General features: G+C 47.1%; 2 protein-coding genes across 2 annotated transcripts; one reads left to right on the forward strand and one right to left on the reverse strand.

The window, feature by feature from the left end:
- Nucleotides 1-4,827: 4,827 nt before the first annotated feature.
- On the reverse strand, nucleotides 4,828-9,597 carry SPRTN (SprT-like N-terminal domain). The gene is made up of 5 exons (XM_419571.8): nucleotides 9,186-9,597; nucleotides 8,883-8,982; nucleotides 8,254-8,382; nucleotides 6,978-7,245; nucleotides 4,828-6,713 (listed from the first exon to the last, which is right to left on the reverse strand). The coding sequence occupies exons 1-5, from the start codon at nucleotides 9,581-9,583 to the stop codon at nucleotides 5,983-5,985; spliced, it is 1,626 nt and encodes a 541-aa protein (XP_419571.4). The 5' UTR covers nucleotides 9,584-9,597; the 3' UTR covers nucleotides 4,828-5,982.
- Nucleotides 9,598-9,705: 108 nt separating this feature from the next.
- EXOC8 (exocyst complex component 8) lies at nucleotides 9,706-15,036 on the forward strand. Its single transcript, NM_001006404.2, has 2 exons — nucleotides 9,706-11,277; nucleotides 11,704-15,036. Exons 1-2 carry the CDS (start codon nucleotides 9,757-9,759, stop codon nucleotides 12,310-12,312), a joined length of 2,130 nt encoding a protein of 709 aa, NP_001006404.2. The 5' UTR covers nucleotides 9,706-9,756; the 3' UTR covers nucleotides 12,313-15,036.
- The last annotated feature ends 11,925 nt before the right edge of the window (nucleotides 15,037-26,961 follow it).

Consider the following 26,961-nt stretch of genomic DNA (forward strand, 5'->3'; position numbering starts at 1 on the left):
GGCCAAAATAAAATGTGTGGGGTGAGCGTGGGGAACATGGAACATAACCACACAAAAATGTTAGGGGTGTCTCCATGGGAGAGAAATGAGAGAAGAGGATATGCTGCATGTTTGCCTCAGGAAAAGCAATTGCTGATTCATCCCATCTGCCTTTCTCTTCATGGGTGCTGTTGCGAAACAACATACTTTCATGTCTGAAGATAAGAGGTCTGAACATTTTACTTGAGCTGTTTCCTTGTCTGTCTTCCAGATGCGGTCTTTGGGGAGCTTTTTCCTCTTATTAAAAGCACAGCTTGGGATTACATTTCTATTGGCAGTAGTTTGTGTGTTCTTCAGGAGAGCTTCTAACCTACCCGGTGTATAACGTCGTAATAAATGCTGGGAAGGGTGACCAGCTGGTTTAGCCATGGGCCCAGAACCACTGTCTTCATGTGTCTGATCAGTGAGTTGCATTGTGAGTCGGTATTTCAATACCTAAAGATCTCAAGGGTCATACAAAGGGCCAAACAAAGATCAAAACTAGCACAAGTCATGTGTGTTACCGATATAACTTGCATTAGAATACGTAAGCAAGCTATACAAATAATGAAGTCCTGAAAGGAATAAAAATTACATTGTAGTAGAGGACGTGATGAAACATAAGAAAGAAGAAAGCAAAAGATGAAACAGCCCCCACCAAAACCACTACAACCTAGCCAGGCACAGCCTAAACACCACCACCCCACACCTGCTCAGTGCAGTCTCACCTGCTGATGAGTACGGTACCGTGGTTTACTGCAGCTCAAAGGTATTTCAGAAGACCTCTTTTTATTTGAGCATCTTTGGACATCGAAGAGAAGCCACCTCTCCAAGGAAAATGTGGTTCAGGACACCGCTAATACTTGGGAAAGGGACTCGGGGCCGTGTGTAATAATAACTGGATCTGTTTTCTGAGATGAGAGCCCAGTGGACACCGTTCCTTCCAGCAGAGATGGTGTGCTGATGGCAAGGTTTTGGCTGCCACATGAGGCATATTTACTTTCCCTTCAGTCCTCCTTTACCCAGCTACAACATAATGATAGGCACGTGTTCTGCACAGTCACATTTTAATGAACAAGCCCAAACTAGAGTCAATTAACACTTTGGACCTGAATTTTCTATTTAGAACGGCTTCAAGTACGGAATACCCTGCGAGGGAATGTATTTTACAGTGAAAAATTAGACTTACACGAGGCCATAGAAGCACAAAGTGCTGGGCTTTTTTTTCCTGCCCGATCATTTTCATTCGTGACTCAGCAAACCTGCCCACATGAGCTGTTATCTGCAGCGCACGTAGCAGGAATGCAGAAATACCTCGGAAACCTCGTGCAGAGCCGGGGGGAGCAACAGCGAGCAGCTGGGTCCCCCTAGCGTTGTCAGTGGCCCAAGGGAGCCTGATCTGCTTCAGCTTACAGTAGCCAAAGGACGTGCTTTTCGGTTGTGTTGTTGGTACTTGATAGGACAGTGGTAGCTGTTGTTTAGATAAGGCAGCTTCACCTTGCTCTGTCAACGTCACCTGCAGCAGTACATCCACCAGGGATGGGATGGAGGAGCAGAGAAACACAAAACCAAGGGGCTGGGCATTGTATAGCAACCCAGTGCCAAAGACGCTTGCCCAGCAGCAGAGACCACCACTCCTCCGCCCTTCCTGAGGAAGCCAGGGCAGCATCTCTCTTGGGATCTGCTCCAGGTTGGACATGGACTGACCATGACTCTATGAGTGGCTCACTGCCTGCAGTTTCATTTAGCATAGGAGAGCTCTGTCTGAAAAAGGATTACAAGAAAGCCTGGACTAGGAGAATTTTAGACATCCTCCTCCAAACTCAGGTCTCCTCATTCTTTCTGAGGAATGTCCAAGACACCTTCCAAAAATGCTCCAAATCACAGCCTCACTTACCACTTGGAATGCTTTCAGATGACAGGTATCAGCCTTAAGTTGTACCAGGGGAGGTTCGGGTTGGATATCAGGAAACATTTCTTAGACAGAGCAGTGAGGCAGTGGCACAGGCTGCCCAGGGAGGTGGTGGGGTCACCATCCCTGGAGGTGTTGAGGAAATGTGTGGCTGTGGCACTGAGGGACATCATTTAGTGGGCATGGTGGGGATGGGCTGACGGATGGACTAGATTTTAGTAGTCTTTTCCAACCTTAAAGGTTCTATGACTATTCTATGTGTCTGTTTTGACAAAAACGCATTTCAGGAACCCAGGGCCTACTCAAACAACAGTAGTAAAATTTCTTGGGTGATGTCCTCTTAACTGTGTGAAGTTGCCAGGGAAACGTTGCCAGATAGCTCAAATAGTCCCTTGGGGTTTTGCAGTGCCTGAAATACCTCTCACCTCCTACCATCAGGTGCTTTTCCTGCCTTCTAAATCTCTCACAGGTACATTCAAAGTTAATTACATCTAAGTAATCTGCAGTACCAGTAATCCTGACTGCTCCACAGGGCCTGACGAGGAAGCAGCAATTACAAAATGCCTTCCCAGGCTGGGCAGTGAGAAGCAGTGACCCAGCTGTCTGCTCCTCCCGAAGCCTCTGATGTATGGCTTGGGTGGTGACACCATGAGAGAAGGAAACCAAGCAGGTAAGGGCAGTAAGAAACGGTGTCAGGGCATGGAGGACCTGTAGCTGATCCTCCTATTGGTAACTTGCTGAATGAAGGTATTAAGTAAGACCTGCTACTAAACCCTATTCCTGTAGCTAAGATGCCATACTGGGATATCTAGCCTTCATTTTACCCCCAGCTTTCTATGCATCTTCTGACAGACCTCTAAAGAGAAGACAGGTGTAGTGAGTACACAAATGATGGCCCAGAGGTTGATGTCATGTAAAGAAAGAAGTACTAATTGCTTCCAAACTGGGCAATAGGAGAGCCAAATATTCAGCTTGTTGCTTCTTGCTCCTTCATCCATTCTGTGTTACCCATCATATGAGGTTACAGCTCTCAGACTTAGCAGGACAAAAACGCAACTGAGATGATGCCAATGATAGGGGTTTGTGCTGGGCCGGCGTGAGGTATTCAGGCCAAGCTGCTGCACCTTCTTAGTGACTTAATCTAGTCTTAAACAGCCTGGCCTGGCAGAAGCTAAAAAGGAAACGAGGGATTAAGGCCATGGACTATTTCTTTTTTTATTTTTATGTTTTTAATCTTTCACACTTGCAGCACACTCCCCTTTTCCTGAGCTTGTCACACCTCCCAAGCTTAGAAAAAGGAGCAGGAGAACCATTTTGTGCTTTATAAGCCTCTCTGGCTCCTTCCAGCTCTGCCCTTCCTTCCCTTTGCTGGGCTAATGCCAAATTATGACATAAAATCAGACTCTTCACTGCAGTGGATGCAAGAGGCATGGTACATGTGCACCATGAAAGGACACCGTTGTTGTTATTCACTGAACCCTGAGCTAGAAAAAGGAGCTCTTGTGTCATCTTCCAAGTCCCTCCTGCAGAGATGCCAAACACTCATAGGAAAAGCAGCTAGTTGAAGATGTTGATTCTCAGCTCTCACTTGGTTGCAAACCTCCCTCCCTCCTATCCCTGCCCTTCTTCCTCCACCCCGGCAGTGGCTCTGCCTTCAGCCTGGAGTGCCGGTGGAGGTGGGCGAAGGCCCTACCAACTCCACTTCGGCCCTTTCCCCACACAGGTTGTTAGGAAGGGAGAAATAAGCATTCCTTCAGTGTAAGGAGTGCCATCTAACGGCCTATTGGAGAATCCCACAAGGCCCCTCACCTGGTGGTTTTGTTTATATTACATGTGCAAGTAGAGTCTACAACATACTGAAATGCAAGACACTCCCCTGGCCAGCCTGCCTGCAAATCACATTCTAAAGGTATCTTCATGTAGAATTTTTGAGTTCACATACAAGCAATTGTTTTCTTAATCCTCGGACTTCAAAGAAACAATAATAGTTACCCAAGTTCTGACTCACATCTGAATTTAGAGTGAACTATTAATGAGTGGTGGCTAGCGTGTGAAAAACAGCTGATGGAAAATGGCTGCCTTGCTTCTGCCATGACTGTGTCAGGCAGCTACAACTGTATGCTTGCAGAGGAATTCAGAGAAGTGACCTCACACTGGGACCTCGATGTAGGGTGTCTAAATGGGACAGCAGATGCACAGACACCTCGCTTGGGGATGTCTGACTCCAGAAGAGTAATGATGCACACAGGTGTGGTGACAGTTTCTTAATATTCTGCAGCAAAGACATGCTGCATCACCTCACGGTTACCATGAACTGCTCTATTTATTTAGGGGAGATGTCTACCGCCTTTTTTTCTCAGAAAACCCACCTTTCATTCTTTCTTCCTGCTACCTTTCAGTATGATGGTATCGTGGGGTGAGAGCATGACCAGCAGGTTGAGGGAGGTGATCCTCCAACTGTTCTGCCCTGGTGAGTCCATGTCTGTCTGGAGCCCTATGTCCAGTTCTGGGCTTCCCAGTTCAAGAAAGAGAGGAAACTACTGAGGAATGCCCAGCAGAGGAGCACGAAGGTGATGAGGGGCCTGGAGCATCTCCCTTATGAGGAAAGGCTGAGAGACCTGGGGCTGGCCAGCCTAGGGAAGAGAAAAATCAAGGGGGGATCCAAAGAAACGTAACAGAAGTATAACTGTATTAAACGTACAGTGGAGATGGCAGAGGTCAATATAACACATATTTGGCAATATCTGTTTTTAGAGGGAAATGCAAGATGGAAAAGTGTTGATACAAAAAGGATATTTTAAACTATCTGCTAGTGGACTGCTATGGGAAACATGAGCACTGATGGCTACTGTAGGATGGCCATGACTGCCATGTGAAAACCAGGCTTCATGAAAACGTAGAGTTCAGAACCAATTTATTTAGAACATATAAGAACAACGTGATCCACTTTAAACATCCTTTGTGTCAACATCTTAAAATACACCAGTGTTTAAAAAGAGTAAACGCGTCATTTACCAACTTCTATTCCACATCACTTTATTTCCCAGTCTTAGAAAAGAACTGCAAATAATTTAAAGGCAAAAATATGTGCATCTATGGCTAACATAGCCATTTCAACTTGTAGTAATGTCATATGAGAAAGCCTATTTCTTCTTTTAGCAAAAATATTTATAACCAGTTTTATACTTAAGTAATCAAGCCATTAATTGTTTAACCAGTTAAATACTTTCAGAGGAGTAAAAGGAAGCTTTTAGGACATGGCCAATAACAGTCTTTATCAGCATTGCTACGGACACTGCTCATAACTTTTATTGATCAACGTCTACATAATGTGGGGCAGTTACTCATGCGCTTAATAACTGCATCATTAGAAATAGTGAACTCTCAATGAGTTTGTGCAAAACACCACAGAAAAGTGGCTGGAAGGCCTAGCTGGGACCCCTGGCCAAAAGGCACACAATATTGAGAATCATTAGCCTGCATTTCCCCACCCTTTTAACAGGGCAGCTAACTTTCAAATCCTTCTGAAAACTAAGCTTATCTTAATTCTTTTTCAATTGAGCCCTTAAGCTTAGAGCTCTCTCATCTTCCAAGCATGCTTTGATTTCTTAACGTCTCTACTGAACTTCTGGAGTTTCTCTTTTCCTGTTCCACAATCCCATGTTAAGCTTAAAATGGATTGTTTGCTATGTTTTTGGTGCCTATGCTTCTCCCACCTTCGATGAAAGCCCTTGAGATTCTCTTATTTACGTTCTCAAGGTCACAGGAGAGAAGGACCACCTGAACGTGTAATGATGGCTTAAACAAAATACCTGCTGTTCTGAAGATACCTGCTGTTTAACTCCAATGCAGTAAGTAATTCTTTTCTCTTACGGGTGGTTAACTTTAAGAACAGCCAAAAATACATTAAAACCAACACGTTATAGTCCACAGAACAAAGATAAATCAGCAGGATTTAGAACATCTTAATCTAAAAAACTGCCTTAAAACCGTGCAGTTCTATTATTCTTTTTCCTTCAAGACAGCACCCCAGGAGGGGAGGATTCCTGTGATCAAACAAGACAAGAATCGAGGTGCTCATTTATTTTAGACTCCAAAACCTCAGTCTGGCATACAGGACAACTGACAGTTTTTTCCTGCCTTTCAGCAGTGCTGGATCTTGGAGAGCACACCGCAGATTCAGCTTTAGTTTTCAGAGGTGTATTTATACTTGAAGTCACGTCAGGATGCTTTTTTATGAAGTAGTTTTCAAAGGTGGTTTGGTCTTCCTTTCTTGGCCATTGCTGCACCGTATTTTCCAAACTTTTCTTCTCAGATGGAGTCTGAGCTGCTGCAGTCTGCTGAAAACGCACTTGTTTTGGTGACCTGTTATAGCACGGTGGCAAAACCCTCTTGCCTTTTGCAGAACCTTGGTTTGAGTCTTCTTCCACAACACGAGCAACTTTAACAGGTGATCCGTTAACATTCTTGTATGCCTTTGTATTAGCAACGGAGAGCTTAGGGAACTCCCGCTTTGAAGCTAAGTTCATTTTCTCACTAGCATCACCAGTAAAGAGAGGAAAGAAGGTATCGTGACGGGGTGACTTTTCAAATTTGATCTCATTTTTAGGAATTGGTATCGTGCTTCCTGCTGAACGATGCTGGGAATCAGATCTTCCAGTATTCATAACATTGCTGCTGAACGTTACGCTTTTTTCTGAGAGTCCACTGCCTGCTCCTCCAAGTCGATACCCATTGCCACTAAAAGGCTTTGGATCTTTCTTGTCACCCAAATGCACCTGGCCTGCAAAGAAGAAGAAAACACAAAAATCTAGCAACTTTGTCATATATAAACCATGGGCTTATGTGAAAAAATCCGCAGCTTGAAAACACTGCAGCAGAATAAACCTCATGGACAATTAAGTTAAGAAGCCTGGAAATTAACAAAATAGGCTCTGTTCTTTCCTACGTAACAGTGGTATCTAATACAAAGCTCACATAATGATACTTGCCCAAGGGACTGTTTGGAGAAGAACCGTTGGGAAAAGGAAGAAATAATTTTAAATACCTTTGTTAGTTGACTTGGAATTCTGAAGTTTTTCTGTCTCGGTTTTCTCCTTGGGTTTCTTTGAGAAGTTCTCAGGTTCTTTCACTTTTGTGAATGTACCTCCGCAATTCTCTTGATGCTCAGCCCACCAAAAGTCTCGTGCAGAGGGTGCTCTGTTCATTGAACGTTTCACGTACCCAAAATAAGGTCTTCTATACTGACAGGGGCCGTTGCATCGCCACCAGTGCTGGCGGTATGAATCCACCTCATCGTGAAAATTATGATAGATCTAGGTTTTAACAAAAAATAGAACAAGCTCCAGTCACTCGGAAGAATTCTTATTTTAGTCACTGCTATTTCTACAAACTTCTCATACACACACATACACCATCACCACCGCATTCTTTCATAACACAGGTCAAAAGTGAAGTCCTCCTGCATGCCAGTAAGGTATCAAGACAGAAAAATAGAGCTTAGCTGCTAATGGAATAGACGTGGTACAAAGTCCTTCTCCAAGTGCCTTCTTTGCAAAATAAACATCGTTTATTCTCCTAAGGAATCTGGCACGCACTGTGTTTTGAAATACCCTTCCAACTTTATTGCACCTCTTTTATTTTTATTCTTTTATTCTACTATTGTGACAAACAACTTCTCCCTGCTCCCCACCATTCAGGTTTTATATTTTAATCCCTAAGATACCTTACTGTCATCATTTCTACACTATCAGTTAAAGCAGTTGAATCTGGGCGAAATTTGATCAACATTTAGATGTAATTAAAACACAGATAAGACACACAGAAAGATATCCTGGCTGCCTTACCTGAGCTGCAATAAAACCATTTCAAACATACACAATACTAGCATTATATTCTCCTTCTGGCAATTATCTTAATTAATCTCATCACATGCACGGGTCTTAAAATATCACGAACTCATCAGGCTCTACCGATCTCAACTAAAACAGGCTGCTACTCCTCAAATATTATTGTTAGCATGGAGTTATTTTGACCCTGAATTCATGAATTGTTGCAACTTTAAAACCATCTTTAAATGGAAATTCTTACAGAGGGTACACGTGATAGTTATAACATGTCTTCTTCAACTTACTCCCTCCAACACCGCCCTCCCCTCCCAGCAAAATAACTACAGAATTGCCAGAGGTGGCTGCAAATTTGCACTGGTGCCAACTACAGAGTGCTTGAGAAAAACAAGTGCGTTACTTGTACCACGCTCAGAGTATTGAAAAAGTATGGTAACAAATCATGACTATATATATATATAAGTGGACTGTGCTTACCGTGACATTGGCTCCAGTCAAACGATTAATGCGACGCATGTGTTTGCAGAACTCCGGCCCGTGAGAGTCACGATCTCTGTCATTGTTAGTAACAAAAAGCAGGGCATGGATCATTTCATGCAACAGTGTCTGAAACAACGAAAACCATCAGTTATTAACTGAAGAGCATTATGCGTAATTTAAAAACTAAGCTGGAAACATTTTAATCTTCTGCATTCATCTTGGCACTGGTCTAATTTCCATACATTCACACGTTATGCCTGTGTCGTAAAAGCACAACAGTTATTCTCCATGTGAGATCATTAACTCTGCTTCCACATAACACTGAGTGATGTTCCACAATAGTTATTCTATGTGTGAAGTCATTAACTACTCCCGTGCAATACTGAGTGACACTGCAAGAAGAAGCAACCCTGAAGCTTGTCAGACCTCTAAAGAGATCACCCCCTCCACAACCAAAGAGCTACATGGAAGGAGGCTGACATTACAGCATCTCCGTCCATTAAGCAAACCTGAGCATTTCACAATCTCTGAGTCACCGTATACACGAACTCCACTACGAAACATAAGATGTGGGAGGTGAGGTACTATTTATTTCGTGTTTGGATATGTCGGCAGCCTTCAGGTACCTCAACCAGATCCTTCCTCGGCCTGAGCTTCAGGAGCGGCTCGCTCAGACGAATAGAACACATCCCACCGTTCCCTTCGTATTTACACACTCCAGCGCAGCTGAAAGAGACCCGGGAACAAAACAGTGAATGCGAGGCGCTCTTACAACACGTGAAATCAGCTGAGAATTGACACAGCGCAGCTCAACGCCCCGCCGGCTGCCTGAGGAGCCCCCCACCAGGTGAGGAGGGGGCAGAACTCCAGCAGCGGCACCTGGGGGCTCCCAGCCCCGCCTCCCCCCTCACCCCACCCCCGGGCCGTACAGGGTCATGCGCGGGCTCCAGGACACCTCCACGGCCGCCAGCCGCCCCCAGAAGAGCGCTTCGTTGAACTGCACGAAGAGGCCGTGCACGTCGGGGCTGGGGTCCAGCAGCTCCCAGGCTTCATCCACCACCGACAGCGGGCGGAGGGACGCGGGGTCCGGCGGGGCCTCTACACCCGCCGCCGCCTCCGCCTCCCACAGCTCCTGGAGCTGCAGCGCCAGCGCGAAGTCATCGTCCTCCTCGTCCTGCATCTCCTGCTCCATGCCAACCGCTGTCGGCCCCCGAGCCACCGCGACTACGCGCACTGCGCCACGCACTACAACGGCCACCTCAGTTCTATCGCGCATGCGCACGCCTGACCGGCCGCTCTCGTACGAGCTGCGCCTCCTCCGGCGCATGCGTTGTGCGCCGCGCTTCTCCCCGTTGGCCGCTTCCCTTACGCCGTTCTCCGGCGGAGCGGCTGCGCATGCGCACGGGGCGCGGCAAAGCCGTCTCGAGCGCCGTCCGGGGCGCCGTGCGCAAGCGCAGTGGAGGTCTCCCTGGCGGCGGCCGTGGGCGGCGGGTGGTGACCATGGCGCTGGCGCTCGGGGAGGGTGGCGGCGGGAGCCGGCTGCGGCGGCAGCTGGAGTCGGGGGGCTTCGCGGCGGCGGAGTACGTGAAGCAGCTGTCGCAGCAGTCGGACGGCGACCGGGACCTGCAGGAGCACCGGCAGCGCATCCAGGCGCTGCAAGAGGAGACGGCGCAGAGCCTGAAGCGCAACGTCTACCAGAACTACCGGCAGTTCATCGAGACGGCGCGGGAGATCAGCTACCTGGAGAGCGAGATGTACCAGCTCAGCCACATCCTCACCGAGCAGAAGGGCATCATGGAGGCCGTCACGCAGGCCCTGCTCCTGCAAGCCGACCGCGACGACCCCGCCCTGGGCGCCCGCCGCGCCGCCGCCGCCGACCCTTTCCTGCCGCTGTCGGCCAAGGAGGCTGCGGCCAGCGAGGAGGGCCGGCAGCGGACCCTCACCACCCTGCTGGAGAAGGTGGAGGGCTGCCGCGACCTGCTGCCCGAGAGCCCCGGCAAGTACCTGGTGTACAACGGCGACCTGCTGGAGTACGACGCCGACCACATGGCGCAGATCCAGCGGGTGCACGCCTTCCTGATGAACGACTGCCTGCTGGTGGCCACCGCCCTGCCCAACCGCCGCGGCGCCTACCGCTACGACGCCCTGTACCCCCTCGAGGGGCTGGCCGTGGTCAACGTCAAGGACAACCCGCCCATGAAGGACATGTTCAAGCTGCTCATGTTCCCCGAGAGCCGCATCTTCCAGGCCGAGAACGCCAAGATCAAGAAGGAGTGGCTGGAGGTGCTGGAGGAGACCAAGCGCAACCGGGCCCTCAGCGAGAAGCGACGCCTGGAGCAGGAGGCCCTGCCCCGGCCCGCCCCGACGCCTCCTGAGTCCACCAACCCCTTCGAGGAGGAGGAGGAGGAGGAGGAAGAAGAGCCCTCCGCTGAGGAGGAGGCGGTCGACCTCTCGCTCGAGTGGATCCAGGAGCTGCCGGAGGACCTGGACGTCTGCATCGCTCAGCGGGACTTTGAAGGGGCTGTGGACCTGCTCGATAAACTCAACGAGTACTTGGCAGACAAGCCCGTGAGCCAGCCCGTGAAGGAGCTGCGGGCCAAGGTGGACGAGCGGGTCCGGCAGCTTACGGACGTGCTGGTCTTTGAGCTGTCTCCGGACCGCTCGCTGCGAGGAGGGCCACGGGCCACGCGCCGGGCCGTGTCCCAGCTCATTCGCTTGGGCCAGTCCACCAAGGCCTGTGAGCTCTTCCTGAAGAACCGGGCGGCCGCGGTGCACACGGCCATCCGACAGCTGCGCATTGAGGGTGCCACGCTGCTCTACATCCACAAACTCTGCCACGTCTTTTTCACCAGCCTTCTAGAGACGGCCAGAGAGTTTGAGACGGACTTCGCTGGCAACAATGGCTGCTATTCCGCCTTTGTTGTGTGGGCCCGCTCTTCCATGAGGATGTTTGTGGATGCCTTTAGTAAGCAAGTGTTTGACAGTAAGGAGAGCTTGTCAACTGCAGCAGAGTGCGTGAAGGTAAGAGTGCCCAGAGAGGGAGGTGTGCCATGGTGGCCTTACCAGAAATGCAGAATGTGTTCTTCCTTAATTTGCTTTTAATTGGAGATCCTAAAATTTGTATGATCTCGTATAAACAATGAGTATTTTGAAGACTTATTATTTGCTTTCCAAACCTGTACTGGACTACGTTTCCTTAATTTTTTGTGTAACCAATTTTCTGAGGTTAAGGATGGAGAAAAAGATTATAATGTAATTGTCCAGGGGTTTTCACAACCATGGCTTGTCCTTTGATTTTTGATTTCTCAGTAATAAGGAGTTTCTCAAGGCAGAAGTAAGTGAACCATGACTAATGCACACCTGTTTTCTTAGAATGCGTTCCCCCTTTACATTTTCTATATTTACCCAATTTATCAAATGACGCCTTGTTTTTCCTTAATACCCAAGGTAGCCAAAGAGCACTGCAAGCAGCTCAGCGACATTGGACTGGATCTCACCTTCATCATTCATGCCCTTCTGGTAAAGGATATCAAAGGCGCTTTGCAGAGCTACAAGGATATCATCATCGAGGCCACCAAGCACCGCAACTCTGAGGAGATGTGGAGAAGGATGAACCTCATGACTCCAGAGGCTCTGGGGAAACTCAGGGAGGAGATGAAGAGCTGCGGCGTAGGCAGTTTTGACCAATACACTGGTGATGACTGCTGGGTCAACCTTAGCTACACTGTAGTAGCTTTCACTAAGCAGACTATGGCCTTTTTGGAGGAAGCATTAAAGCTTTACTTTCCAGAGCTGCATATGGTTCTTTTGGAGAGCCTTGTGGAAATCATCCTAGTGGCTGTCCAGCATGTCGATTACAGTTTACGGTGTGAACAGGACCCTGAGAAGAAAGCATTCATTAGGCAGAATGCATCCTTCCTTTATGAAACTGTCCTTCCTGTTGTGGAAAAAAGATTTGAGGAGGGAGTCGGAAAGCCAGCCAAGCAGCTACAGGATCTGAGAAATGCTTCGAGATTGATGCGTATAAATCCAGAAAGTACCACCTCTGTGGTGTGAATGAACAGTTGTTACGAACGGAGTGTGAAAGCACTTAGTGAAAATGTTGTACATTGCATATATGACCTAAATGGGGTTTTTTTGAGTTCCTGAAAAATGTGGAAGTCTGGTTGCAGGATTGCAGAGGCTGAAATTATAATCAAAGGCTTCAAGGGTTCAACTCTTCTTTTGAGGGGGGTGGGAAAGTGAGAGGAAGCAGTTGAGGTCACGTGTCCTTGTACAGCATATCCTGTAAGAATGGTTAATGTTGTGTTTGTGACTTGGGAAGTACTACGATGTACAATTTTTGGCCAAATGTTTATGAAAATCTTAAATATATGTACACTGTTCAGCAGGAAAAGATCACTTCTTGTCACATCATTGTGTGCGTTCTTTTTTTAAGGCAGTGCTCTGGTAAAAGGGAAGTGCAGAAACACTCCCAGGGTGTGGTATTTGGTGAGGCACATCCACCATTAGATGTGACTCAGCAGTAGAGATCAACAACATGGATTTTCACATTCGGCTTTGTTTGATAGCAGCGCAGACTCCTCGGTTTCTCTTACATCTGTAATCTCTTCATTCATTTCTAGGACAGATCTAAATGAAAAATCTTGAATTGATTTTTCTTTAATCAATTTTCTGTTTAATAACAGAAAATAACAGCTGTTTCTCTTTAATAAGCTTGCCTGTCAAATTACATCTCCGAAAGCAGAACTCTCTATTGTCAGAAACACTTCTTCCCTTCAGAGAAGAAACAAGGATAACTTTCTTCCCTTCCCCTTTGTATTCCCCTTGTTTTCTCATGGACTTCCCTGGGGTCAAGTCCATCTGACAAACTTTGAGCTCTTGCTACAGGTTCTGTCTGAAGTGCATTATGGGCCATTACTTGCAGGTAGAAACCGCAGCAAAGAGGCATAAACGCTCATGAAATGTTCAAGTGGGGGAGAGGGTCTTAATGAAGATACTGTTTCATTTGGGAGAAACAGAATTGTAGTTTTGCCCTACAGAAGCAGCAGAGGATAAAGACGCTGGCTATAAGGGTTTGTGTGAACTATGTGATCTACAAAAAGCATGCTCTAACTCTCCTGAAAATATTACCCTTGTTTCCTGTAATATAGCAATAACCAACCAAGAAGAATGATCTTTTTTTACAGAACACACAGGGATTGCATGTGATTGAGAACTTGAACGAATACATGGTATTCGTGCCGTGCAAATGCTTTTTGGTTTGGATTGGTGATGCCTATCTTGCTCTGTATTTGTGAAGTTGCAATAGGCTTATGCAGAGGCTGTCTTTAGAAGGCTATCAGCATCACCTTCGAAGCTGCGTAAACTCCTTCCGCTTCATTTTGCAGGCCTTCTTAATTGAGCTAAAGTTGTTACAGCCGCATAATCTTGTACTGGACACTTAATAAGATCTTAACAAGATTGTAATTGGAATAATTGAGTATCCTATTCCTCTTGTGTTTTCACATGAAAGCTTTCACGGTTTATATCATGGTAATGATTGCCTCATGGCTGCATGAAGAAACAGAAGAAATCACTGGTAAAACATCCTGTGTAACTGCTTATACTACAGCTTTGTCATTTCTCCGTATGTTCACACTTCCAGCTCTATGCAGTTTTTGCTTTGGTGGCTAGTTTTCATTCTCTTGTTCTTAAAGTGCTTTTTGAGCTGGCAGATTTTGCCAAGCATCTGCTTACTTGCTATCCAAATTGGTCATTTTGCTAAAAAATAACAAAACAGAGAAGTACAGAGTGGTTTTTTTTAAAGGGTAACTCATTAGTCTGAGCTAAAATGGTTTGAAAACCACTCAAATAGCTGCAGTTACCAATCAGGCACTTTTTTTCTACCAGTGAACTCTCTTAGTTACCAGAACCCGGTGAATTATATTGAAGTAATGTATTTTCTATCAACTGTTTAAAGTAAGCAAGGGTAGTAATCTGGCCTTGCTTAATTTTTAAGTGAACTATAAGTGAGAACTCACCACTATGATGGGTATTTTGAAAGACAGGGAGAAAGGAGGGCTTTTTTTCTCTGAAGACAGGTATAATTTCAGTGTTTTATGTAAAGCAGAAGAAAGCATCTTTAGTTGTGAGCAAAGAATAAGTATATGAGCTTTACGTCACTTTCTTTTTTTGCTGTGCAAGAGAAGAGTAGCTGTGGAACTACAGCTCAAGATAGATTATTATGATGCTCGAGGATTTTGTGTAAGAAGCTGAATCGTAGATGCCTGATTTTAATATCTAGCATGCTATTAAATTGAAGAGCCCTATTCATACTTCTGTTACAAGCTGGCACAGCACGTCTTATTCTAACCAGGCGGTGAAATGTAAGATCTAATTCTGCCGTGCACTTTGTTATGTCCTTATCACCATTCCATTAGTCAATCTTTTAAAGGCATGCACGTCCTTCTGATAATGTGCTGCCATCATGGAGCAGTAGGCTTACATGGATGTTGGCTTTGATGGGTCGGGGAATCTGGCCTTCTGTTTGGTTGCTCAAATGTTATATTCATGTGCCTGCTAGCAATGCACACAAGTTCGAGTTCCATAAACTGTAAGGAGCATTGATATTTTGAGACTTCTGAATCTGTTCTAAAGTCATAATGAAAGAAAAACACCGGCTTAAGGGAAATGGAGTGTAAATAGCATCGAACCCACTTTGTATGTTAATTCCGTTAACAGATAAAGCCAACACGTGCTGAAAGTCATTGTTTAATAAATACGTTTCAGATTTGCATACAGCAGTTTGAAATGGTGCTTTTCTTTCTCTGAGCTGTTCACCCGTGGAAGCAGTGTGATTCAAGTGGGAATTTGCAGTAACTATTAAATAATACAATAGCAGTTCTGCTGATCTGGGGAAGAGAGAGCTGCAGTTTTGCCGAGGTTTTTGTTTGTTTTGTTTCCCTACGAGGGATTTGCATATAAAATCTGGTTTCCTTTAGCTGCTCTGACAAAATTGTGGTGTATATTTTTTTAAATTGTTATTCAGATGAGTTTATGTATTAGAATTTTATGCAATAACTTTTCTGAACAGTGGGAACCATACATTAAAACTTTTGGGACATACAACACTAGTGATTTATTTCTGTTATTACATCATCATCATCAAAAAGAGGCTATTAAGGGCCTGATTCAAAGATCAAGTCCAGTAATAAATCTTCAGTGACACTGAAGAGCTTCAGGTCAGCCAGCATTTGTGACGTGGATTATAAGAGGCAGCAAGGCGATAAAAGCCAGGGGATGTCAGTTGCACTGTCCATTATGTTCCATTCCTATAGAGTTGGCATATAGCTTCATAAGGTCCAGTTTGAAGATCTTTCTCAAAATAGCATCTGACTAAAATCAAGAAGAGGATCGACTGTAGTCTACTATCATTCGAGGAGGATATATTTAGCCATATCAACACTAGGAGAGTGTAATGTTGTGAGGCTTGCCGCCTTCCAGGAATAACTTCTCCATTATTATACAGCTTGAATGTTGCAGTAAGCCCCATCTTATCACTAGGTGGAGTTTTATCACTTGAAACTTAGCGTGCCATGGGTAGGTATGAACATTAAATCTGCTACCTTGCAGCTTGTTTTGGGACATTTTTTGTAGTACAATAGGAAATGAAGATGCTGAACCAAAAGATGTGTGTGTTACGACCAACATCTCACAGCTCTTCCTTTTCCTTGCTTGGTAGTGCTGTTCTCCTGTGCTGATTTTTGTCCCTTCAAGCTCTTAATTCCTCATGATCTCCTGCTGTGTTTCCCCATCATCAGCAGACATCCTTCAGTGGATCTCAGCTTCTCAGCTGTCTACTTTTTTAGAGGTATGTATCAATGTGTGACTTTCAATCTGCTTGAGAGACGTTTTGCTTGACTGGTAGCCCCTGCAGGGGTGTGAAAACTTGCTTATCTCAGCTTCATCTATGCTGTGGTTGTTAATTTGTTATGGCTAAGTGAAAGGTCTCATAGTCAAGCCTGCTTGGCATTTGTCGTTATATTTCAATACTGAACTGAAATTCCAAACAAGAGCTCAACCTGTATCATGTTCATAATGCAGATTTGTACTCTAGCACAGTCATGCAGAAGGTCCTTACTACCCATCTTCATAACTTAAGCACTCCTTACATACCTTTTGCTGCCCAAGTCATATCTCAATTGGACTGCCTTTTACTTCAGGCTCCCAGCATGTTTTCTATGAAGAGAGTCAAATGACAGAGTTTTGTGAGTGCGGGCTGTAGACACATCCTTTTCCCCAGAGGTTTAAGTGTAGTGGTGCATGTCCAGTGCCTACAGTTCTGGATGCCAGCATAAAGACAAACACCACCAACTGTGGAAAGGATGTTTCCCAGTCATGGGTAGTATTCTGTTTTTATGAAAATAAATGTAAGCCCTTTATAACACAGTTGATGCTAACTAGCGTAATAGATGCAAATCTTCTTGAGCCACCACAATAACAGAGAGAGAGCAATTTCTTCCTGAGTATTTGGGAAACTTTGCTAATGAAACTTAAATGATTGCAGCATACCCCATGATACAGTCCTTGACTTCAGGGCTACAGGTTGAGCAAGATTCTCTGCTGCAGATGTCCTCACTTTGACACAGCCGAGAGCAAATGATACCAGAGGGCCTGGACTGTACTGGCCACTGAACAGCATGTCTCTTTCCAGAAGTTTACGTGACTGACCAGGTCAGCTTTATGGCAATTTTGGATCACCGTTCTGTTACTCTGTTGTTTATCCTCTCTCCCTCCCTATGCTCTTGCTGGATCATGATTACGTTCCTTCCCATGCGCTGAACATCCCGCTTCACAACCAAGAAGAGAATTATACTGGGAGGATTAAGGGAATCTGCTCCCCAAACTATTTGAGGAGAGCTGTGATGGCACATGGTTACCAGTGGGTGTCTCACAAGAGCTCTGCATTGGTGAGCAGACCTTAACAGGCACCTGATGCTTAATTCAAGCAGATACAATTGTGTTCTGTTTGCTTTAATAGATCAGGACAAGAGCTAACAACATACAAGAAGGGAGAGATACAAATCCCTTCGTGTAATAGCAGGGTCTGGATTCTTAAATGTGGGCTTAGATTACCCAAAAGACAATTTGACCCTGCAGCTGTAGGAAATCTCATTTTGATGTGCTAAATGATGCAGGTGATTGCTGAAAGCACTGCACGGGGAGGTGGACTAGGGAGGAGAGGCCAAATTTACTTCACGGCTGTTGGGGAAGTCCTTATAAATGCTTTAATTAAGGATGATTTCTAGTCATTAAAAAGTAAGTCATGCAGCTGTTTCCTAGACAAGTTAAAATCCAAGTTCCTGTGGAGGTGAGTTAGCCAAATCCTTTGCAGTATAAGGCATGCAGATGTAAACACCTGCAGGCTTGGGCAAAACTGAGATCTGAACTTCAGATGGCACTTGGTCTGACTGTGAGGTGAGGGAAAACCCCACCTCAGATGCTTCCAAGCTTTGATTGTCTGGACTCTGAGTAATTCCTACTGTTTATAAAATCACAGTTCACACACAGCTGCCTGCGCCAGTCAGATTTGTTAAGACCAAGTCTGTTTAATTACAGCTTCAAAGCCCTGCTGCACTCTGGGGACCCCTGTTAACGTTCATTTTCAGCTCTCCAGGCCCTGTTTTCACAAGAGGAAGGCCCTGCCCCACCTCCTGTGGGATGGGGCTGTCAGAAGGGCACTTGAAGCTCTGCAGAGGACCCTTCCTTCCTCAGGGTTCAGGGAAATTTCCTCCTAGAATGAGTCTGTGGTAAGCAGCTCCTGTTCTGCTTTATGCTCACTTTTTTCCCCCACTAACAATTGTATGACTGTTTGTTTTCCTTCCCTGCGATGTAACTTCTCCTGCAGAGGTGCTGGATTGGTTTTGTAGAGTAGAGTGGCCAAATTGCATGTTAAATTCCTATCTGTACATCAGCCTTCCATAATTCAGGCCATCCAACACCCTGCTGCTCTCACTGATACCGTGTATGTGGGGAAGAGTGCTGGGGGCTCACAAAGAAGGCCCGTCACCTTTGTTCCTCAGACTTCCATCCAGCAAGGTGCTTAAGTGCATGCTTTAGAGTATAACATTTCAGCCTGAGCTTGACAGGCCCACTCCTATACTCTGAGTTCATTAGATATTAAAATGTTTTTCTTGCTTGGCATATCAGCATATTTCTGCTGAATATCACAAAGCCAGCTAGCAAAGAAGTGATGGTGGGACAATACTGGGGCAACAGCAGAATGCAAGCAAACAAAGTGTGTATTCCTGGGACACCCTAACTCAAGCGTGAAAAATTGCGGTGCCAAACAAAGCTCTTCTCCAGCAGGAGCGGTACGATCCATAAATCACCAGCACTGCAGCTTCCCAGGAGGCAGCAAGAATGGAATTTTGTGCACTGAAATACCCTTGTTTTGTACCTTTGCTTTTCCCCTGATGGCTTCCCTGCATGCCAGCCAGCCTGCTGGCCCAGCAGCTCCCACGGCAGCAGGTCTCGGGCCTCCCTGAGGATGGGCCCCATCTTGTTGGTGCGGCCCCACCAGGATGCAGCAGGCAGCAGGCCTACACACATCCTGGCCCCTTCACCCAGGACAGCCCCCCTCCCACTGCGTCCGTAATCACTGGTCATTTCTTGATTTGCCCTGATGTTTATTACCATTTAAATAGCCTCCCAGCCTGAAGCAACCAGGGGAGTTTTGCCTCTTCTGCTTCACAGCCCAGGAAATTAATTCCCCTAGGATCTTGTCCCCACAGAAGAATGGTGCCAGTTTAACCAAACTGGCTTAGAAATTTAGTTAAACCCACGCGAGACCTTCTGTTGCCCCTCAGTTTTGACTTTCTGAAGACTCGGCTTAGGGCATAATATGCCCAGACAGGGAAGTGTTTATTCATAAACCAAAATCACAGCACCGATCGCTGCAGTCTGTAGCAAGGTCTTCTGACGACTGTGGGCAAGCTCCAGATTTACATCAGTGTCTGTTTTTAGGCCTTGAAGATGTAAGGGCCAGGCTGCAAATGCCTTTAATCAGGAAGCAATTAGTTGCACAATTTTCCTCTTTGCAGCCAGCGTAGGGCTCATCCAGGTAATGCTCCCCGGGAGGCAGCGGCTCATGCCTGCGTGCTACTTTTATTACTGTATGTCTCTGCTAATTAGTTCCTGTTGGATGGGAGGCCAGCTTGCTACAGGGGCTTCAGATAAAAGGTACAACTGGCTAAGACAATCTAAAGATAGCTTTAAGAAGGAAAACAAATGCGTTATTTTCCTAACTCTTTCTTTAGAAGTTATTTCTGCACTCTGCACTGTCTTTTTTTCTTCTCCAGAGCATCTCGGTTCCTGTCCAGGACCTCTCCCAAGTAGGAAACACCTCGTTTGTTTCTTTTGCAAAGGATCATCCATGCAAAGTGATCTCGGTCCTGGCTCTCCCTCAAAAATGATGCTCAGCTTCAATGTGGAGGGGGGAGGGGGTGGGTGTGCGGAAAGGCAGGGATGCCTAGGGGAGGTGGAGCTGTGCTGACAGTCCCTGGGGCAGCACAAATGCCGTGTGTCACCAAACGTGACAGTAAGGCTTTAGCTGCCCCTCTGCCCCGCACTGTTCTCAGCGCCACTTCCAGCCCTGTTAGCGCCGCCTCTGACCTTACTCACTGTTTCATCTTCAAGCCCCACATCCTTCCTGTCCCACATGCTGGCTATAAACTGCAAACTCACTTCTTATGCTATTATTGTAATCTACTAGCAGAAACCTTCCTCTCTGCGCACCAAAAACATAGCTCTTCATGCCCGTTATAATTGTTCTTCCGAAGGGTTCCGAACGTGTTATTTATAACACGTTAGCCTGGTTTATGTGTTCATGCAAGTCAAGCCATAAACTGGCAGATGAAGGAAATTAACTGTCTCCAGAATTCACATTCCTGTCACTTATTCAATTATTTGATCAACATAATTGCTCAGAGCAAAAGCTAATTGGAAAATTACATGCATTTACCCTCTTTATAGAGGAGGAAAGGTTTATCAGGTATTTTACTGCAGGCAGTTTCATTACTTCCAATATTCTGGAAGAATCGAGGTTTTTAACAGAGCCAGGACCAAACACACATAGCTAGTTTGCTAGCCAGATGCTTTCTCACCCTCAAAATAGATCCAGTATTTTGTGGTGCAAGGTTTTTTACACATCTGTACCACAAGTACCTTGGCACACGGGTTCGGGAGCTGTAAGCCAAGCTTGCCTCAGGAGCCTGCAGCAGTAAACGTGTCCCTGCTTCTGTACTTCTGTATTCACACTGGTGCTGCAGCCGTGGTTCTTCCCATGACTCGGTCCCATCCCTGGGAGCTGATACAGAGATGCTCGATCAGGTGGAGTCAGCCAGGTGAGGGAAAGGCATACAGTGATTTGTTGTTGCTGCTGTTGTAGAAGACAAATTCCCCACTTTGCCAGCTGAAATCCTGCATCCATGCCACAGTTCAAGACACTGTTATCTTTGCAATGATTTCTGTAATTCCTCGCCACACATGTGCACACACTTCATAATTAAATGAAACACAGCCTCAGTGCCTGATGGAGCAGTGGGGTGGGAATGGAAAGGACCAGGAAGCAGGAGACTCAAACCCTAAAGCAGTCCCTGTTTCCATTATTAGCTCTAGCATTGTTTGGGGGTGGAACATTTGATTTGTTTAAGCAACAAGACAGGCAAGCACTTTTCCAGGCTGTACGGGGGTTGGGGGGGGGGGGGGGGAGGAAGCCTATCTATCAATGCCAACAGTTTGCAACCTATTGTCTGCAGGCCCTGGGGGGACCTCTGGGTTATCTGTAGGGAAAAGGCAGCTAAGAAAATCAACCCTGTTGTCAGTTGCCTTAAATTCGTGACAGATGGTTTACACCTCTGCTGGAAAACATCAGACTGCAAATAAAATAAAATAAAATAATTTAAAAAAGGATAAAAATTAAAGTTCCACGGAGCAACACATTTCTTTTTCTTCAGTGTGATGCCTGAACAGTCTGCATGTAGACCGCAGGGGCGACTTCCACACTTCTGCCCTGGGATGATTTCACCTCTGCCTTGGCATGATTTCCCCCTGCTCTTTGTGAGCAGGTTTTTTTTCCAAGCACCAGGTATTGGCTGCCTGAAAAGCCCCCTAAAGTGGTTGACAGTGATGTGAAACTTGAGAGACGGGCTGGCCTGGTTCTCACCTGCTGTGCTGCTACCACTGCACAAGTGGCACAGAACAGAACAGCCCTGGAAAACACGCTGTACTGCATGTACCCATCCTGGAGGTTGGTCCTGTCTATATTTGATGAGAACTGGGTAATGACATGAGTAAGTTTTTAGTTCAACCTAGAGGAGATTAAGAAATGAGTACAGCACGGCCTGTTTGTAATTACAGTGGGACATTTCTGATAGTGGAAGTGTACTCTTCCTTCCTTCCTTCCTTCCTGCCTGCCTGCCTTCCTCCCTTCCTTTCTTCCTTCCTCCCTCCCTCCCTCCTTCCTTCCTCCCTTCCTCCCTTCCTCCCTTCCTCCCTTCCTTCCTGCAGTCCCCGGGGAAGGAAAGCTGGAGCCACCGAGCTGCCTGTAGGCACAGGTTCGCTGTGCTGCCTTATTTGGGATGCTCTGCAGTTGCTAAAGGGGCACGGAGGGCTCCATGCACCATTCCTACTCGCAGCTCTGACTCTCGCCCAGCCGCAGGGAGCTGGAAACGAGGACGGTTTTGTCAGCCGTGAGTGACTCCAGCTAGTGGACAAATAGCCCCTCAGTGTGTTACTCTGACCTCTAAGCTGTGACTAATGGGATAAATCAGTAACCCGACGGCACCGCGGGACAGCTCGCACGGAAAATGCGCGCTCCTTTGTCGCCAAGCGTTGCCACAAACAAAGGGGAAAAAAAAACCCACAACGATCCGTCAGCATCTTGCAAAATCGTGCCAAAGCAGGGGGCCGGCGGGCGGGGAGCGGCTGTCGCGGGGCAGAAGGGGGGCGGCTCCGCAGCAGCGGGTGCCGACCCGGGGCGCAGCGGGCGGCGCCGGGGCAGCTCCCAGAGGAGCCCCGGCCCCGCAGCCACCGGCACCGCGGCCGCACCGACAGCAGGGGGCGGCCGCCGCCGCCGTAAGCCGTCCGCCGCCTCGCCGTCCCTCCAGCCTCGCATCCCTGCTTAACCGTATCCCGCATCCTCGCATCCCGGAATCCTCACGCTCCCTCATCCCGCAGCCCGCGTCTCGCATCCCGGCTTTGCAGCCCACATCCTGCGTCCTGGCATCCCGAGATGCTCTCACTCCCTCATCCTGTGTGCAGCCCCGCACCAGCCCTGCGGGCCCGCAGAGCTGCTCAGCAGCCAGCAGCCCCACACTCGGCACCTGGCAGCCCAAGCTTCTCCACATCTTGGCTAAGGACATGAAGTGAGTGCTGCTGGCATTGCTGCCGCTTGGAGATCAGGGCTTTATTGCGGTTATTGCCCTCAGGAGCAACGATAACTGCGACCACAGAGGTGGCTGTCCCTATACTCAGGCTTGTTGCCTGAGGCCCCCTTATCAGCTCTGCTGGCAGAACTGGGAGCTCGCTGGGATCTGGAATACTCCTTCCAGTGTGAACTTGGTGTAGTCTGAGGAGACAGCTTTACAGATGTGCACAATGCAGCAGAAGTTACTGTGCACTGCTTGATGCAGGACACAGCATGGGTAAAAGCAGCAGCAGCAGCGGCAGCCTCTGCATCTCCTTGGCCCCAGTGCTACAGCCCAGGACTTCACTGGGAGCTCTGTCCCCATCGGGAGCGTTCCCTCCCTATGGAACGTGTGGTAATAGATACTTTTGTGCAAGATTTGAGCAGTAGAAACGGATGCTGGAAACCTTGTGCTTTTGTTACACCGGGACATTCTTCCTGCAGACCGTGAATTGAACTTGATTGCATTTCTGCAACTGGAAAATTCAATAAACGTACGTAGAAAAAAAAATGATTGTCCCTCCAGTTCTCAGCCTGCTCCTATCCATTGGCTTGTCCTGTTGGGCCCCACGCTGGCAGCTCCTCACAGGAGGCCCACGGCATGCTTGGTCTGAACAACCCACGGCAGAGCCCTGCTGTGAGCAGAAGCCATGGCACCAGGTGCTGATGCACTGGGAATGTTTTCCTGGTGTTTCCATGGCCTGCCTTAGCCGGAGCTTCACCCTGCTTTCTGCTTGGGCACAAGGATCTGCTTGCTGTTTTCTGCAAATAGAAGGTACTTGGAATGGAAGAAATACCCCCGAGGTCACAAAAAGGAGCAGCAAACTGAAACCGTGGAAAATGTTAGCAGGCAAACAACAAAAAAAGCAGTGGGAGTCAATTGAAACATTGCATTTCAATACTTTCACGCTGGCTTTTTTTTCTGTTGTTCACTTGAAAGTAAAATTATTTAAATAGCAGAAATCATTTGAATAAAGAAAACACCATTATAAATGCCAATAACACGAAGGCAAGTTCGATGTCCTTAATTTTTTCTCCATTACTTTTATTTGAGAAACGTATTGGGCATGTTTTCCTTTGTGGTTCTCAGCAGAAAGTCAATGGTTTGAAGGAATCAGCGTTCCTCAATTAGAAAATATTTTGCTGAAAACACTTCTCGAGAAATTGCTGGCAGCTCTTAGCACTGCAAGGCTGGCAGGAAGCTTGGAGTTCCATATCGTGCTCTACTTCCACTGGGGTGACGGGGGTGCTTCCAAATTAGGTTCATAGATGCAGCAGTGGTGGAACTAAACACACATTTCCCGATGCCCGCGCCTATCAGTGCAGGGGTGTTCAAACAGATAGTTACATATATGAACTTAAGCCCTTCTCGTAGCAAAGGGAGCAACCAAAGCCCAGCGATACCCAAAGAGAAATCAGGGCCTGTGCAGTGGAGGCTTTCTCCCATTTTACTTCTGTATGTGCTGTACAGACGAAAGGCTCATCCTGTAGAGACAGCTCAGTCCCCACCCCTCCTCAGTGAGTCAGAGTCAGCTTCTTGGGCCTTACGGACCTTAAGACGGGAGAGGAGGATGGTCTCGTGGCTGACCGTAGGGACTGTGAGTCAGAAGGGTTTGTTTACATAAAACAAAACAAAACAAAATTGCTCCTTTCATTCATTAGCGATGCCTCTAAACAGCCTAAACGAGCGGCCACATTTCAGCTGTAGGTATTTTAAAACCCGGGGGGAGAAAAAAATAATAAGTCCAACTGAGATTTGATCATTTCTGCAGCAATATCACATTCATCCGTAACCAGCTGTGCTGCTATGAAAGGGACAAGCACTGAGGTAAATACCAGCAAAATCCCGATTTGGGTTTCAGGCCAACCAAACTCCTGCTGGTTTCACTGGGAATGTTGATTAAAGACCTCCAGCTGAGACCCACAACAACCCAGCCAGGTTACTCCTGCCTCTTTGGAAGGCTTGAGTGAAATTGGAAAGCGGGATGCAGCCCCGGCAAGTTTATCAGCTCTGAGCAGCCTGCTAATAGGCAGATAACCTGCAAGTACCTCCCTGCTTCGCCTCAGATTCTTATGGGGGAATCAATAGGTCGCCCGTGTGCTGGTTGGGAGATATTAGAGTCATTCAGCAACAAATGGAAAAAACAACTTGCTTTGGAACAATCCTTTAGAAATCAGTCATTCATTAAATGCAGTTAATGATCAGTCCGTGGGTTAACAGCCAAACGTGAAGTTAAGGATGATTGAAGCTTAAAGCAAATTAACTGCTCGGTGACCGCGGCCAAAACAATGTTCTATTAATTTGTGGTGGTTACTTTGCCCGGTAGGCTCCCACGGAGGCTGATGAGGGATATTTTAATTTCTCAAGGCAATAGCACCATAGCAACAAATCTGCAAGAAGCCCGTCAGTTTGGTGCATCGAATCTGTTCTGCTTAACGGGGCTTTGATCCCAAAGTGCATTTAGCACTGCCATTTTCTTATGGGCGCGCTGGAAGAAGTGAAATAGGTGCCTTGCTTAAGTAGGACAACTTCTTATTGCCATTTGGCTTTTGAAGAACACGTTATACAGAAGCATGGATCTTTCAATGGGGAGCTCCAGTCAGGGGAGATGGGCCTTGAGTGTGAGGATGTTTACCCTTGGGTTAACACTGAAGTAAACCACACGTAGGCTTGCAGCATTCCCTGTTTTATATATATTAAAAAAAAGAAGACGAAAACGAAACACCCCACATTTTTACTTATTCACCTCCAAATTCCTGTTTCCCCAGGCGGGTTCCCAGGTGGACACCGTATCCTGCAGTCCAGGGGACACACTGCTGCTCTGCATGGTGAGAAGAGGAGGTTGGGGAAGTGCATGGAGAAAGGAATATCGAGCAGGTACACCCACTTCCACGCAAACAAATGCTATGGTTAGAGAGGAAGAGTCCTGAAGTGCATCATAAGCTTACCTAGCTTTCTTTCTGTCACCAATGGAAACCACCGCAGTGCCACCGAGCTTGGCAGTCCTTCAACTGTTTTCCAAAAGTGTGGTTGGAAGAGAAACTGTCAAGAAGCACCAGCACATCCCTGCTCCCTAGAAACACGTGCAGTTGTACCCAGCCGTTCCTGACAGCCCCATGCGTCTCACTCTGGTGGATGCCACGGCCCCAGGAGGCAACTGCAATATGCAGCTGTCCTTACCATTAGGAAGTTTTTCCTGACAGCTGTATCGGGCTTCCCTTGCTGCAACTTAATCTCGTTATTTCTTGCCTTATTTACCTCCACGTGCTGTGGAGAATGGATTATTCCCCTTCTCTTTGGCATGGCAAAGCCAAATTGCGTGCAGTCCCCCGCCGCTCACAGCCCGGTGAGGAGCACCACCTGCCCTTCTCCTTGCCGCCTGCTGGTCACCAGTGTCCTGTCTGCCCCAGGCAGCCCACGGCAGCACTCCCCACACCTGTCCTTTTCTGCTGCGTATCATTTATTCAGTACTGTCTTGCCATCTTTAACCCCTTGCTGGAATTGTCTCTGGCTTTGAGTCCTCCTCAAGCTCTCGTCCCTTTCCCTCTGATGCATCTCATAGGATCAGCCCAAGTACCTTCCCCTTTCCTTCGCGCCCACGTTGCTGTTTGGTTTTGCTCCAGGCTCCTGGAAGTGCGGACTCCACAAAGGCAGCTCCCGAACTGCGGGCCCGCACCGTCCACACGTGAGCCTGTGGCCAGCTCCACATTAATCGAGAAGAAAGAGAACTGAGAGCACGAAAGGAAAAAGAGCTCTGTGTACAGTCTGTGCAAAGAGCCAAACAGATATTTAATCCTGCGTGGGGTTTTTTTTTCTTGATCGTTGCTCTGGACATTTTTGTTTTATCAGATGGGGAATGACACTTAAGACCTAGCTTATTTGTGCCTCTTGTCAATGGCCCTTTGTTCTCTTTTCTTTTTCATTTCCTTATTTTTTTCTCCCCAAACCTATAACCATCTCTTTGTTCCCCCTGGCAGGCTGGCCTCTGGGATCGGCTGTTCTTACACCAGGCTGCACCATTGCTCACAGCGGCAAGACCCACTGGGTCTGCATGCAGCTCAGGCTCTCTGTGCAAGGCCCTGCTCTACAAATGCAGCCCAAAAACAGCAGGCGGATGCTAAGGGCAGGCTGGGCAGCATTTTGGGAGGCCCAGGACAGCTCCCTGTGGTTTGGGTGCAACTCCCCCTTTGCAGGAGCATAGGCTTCTTCCTCTGGGCATTTAGGGGGAGAAAGCCTCCCATGAGCTGTCCTCGTT

This window comes from Gallus gallus, chromosome 3 (genome assembly GCF_016699485.2).
Source record: "Gallus gallus isolate bGalGal1 chromosome 3, bGalGal1.mat.broiler.GRCg7b, whole genome shotgun sequence".
Classification (NCBI taxonomy): Eukaryota; Metazoa; Chordata; class Aves; order Galliformes; family Phasianidae; genus Gallus; species Gallus gallus.

Excerpts from the sequence above, each read along its gene's own strand:
- SPRTN (XM_419571.8), bottom strand. The coding sequence starts at position 9,583 with ATGCGCCGGAGGAGGCGCAGCTCGTACGAGAGCGGCCGGTCAGGCGTG. Across the intron at positions 8,983-9,185 it reads TGGAGCCCGCGCATGACCCT|CTGCGCTGGAGTGTGTAAAT; the intron begins GTACGGCCCGGG and ends GGTCTCTTTCAG. Across the intron at positions 8,383-8,882 it reads CGAGGAAGGATCTGGTTGAG|ACACTGTTGCATGAAATGAT; the intron begins GTACCTGAAGGC and ends TCGTTGTTTCAG.
- EXOC8 (NM_001006404.2), top strand. The coding sequence starts at position 9,757 with ATGGCGCTGGCGCTCGGGGAGGGTGGCGGCGGGAGCCGGCTGCGGCGG. Across the intron at positions 11,278-11,703 it reads CTGCAGCAGAGTGCGTGAAG|GTAGCCAAAGAGCACTGCAA; the intron begins GTAAGAGTGCCC and ends TTAATACCCAAG.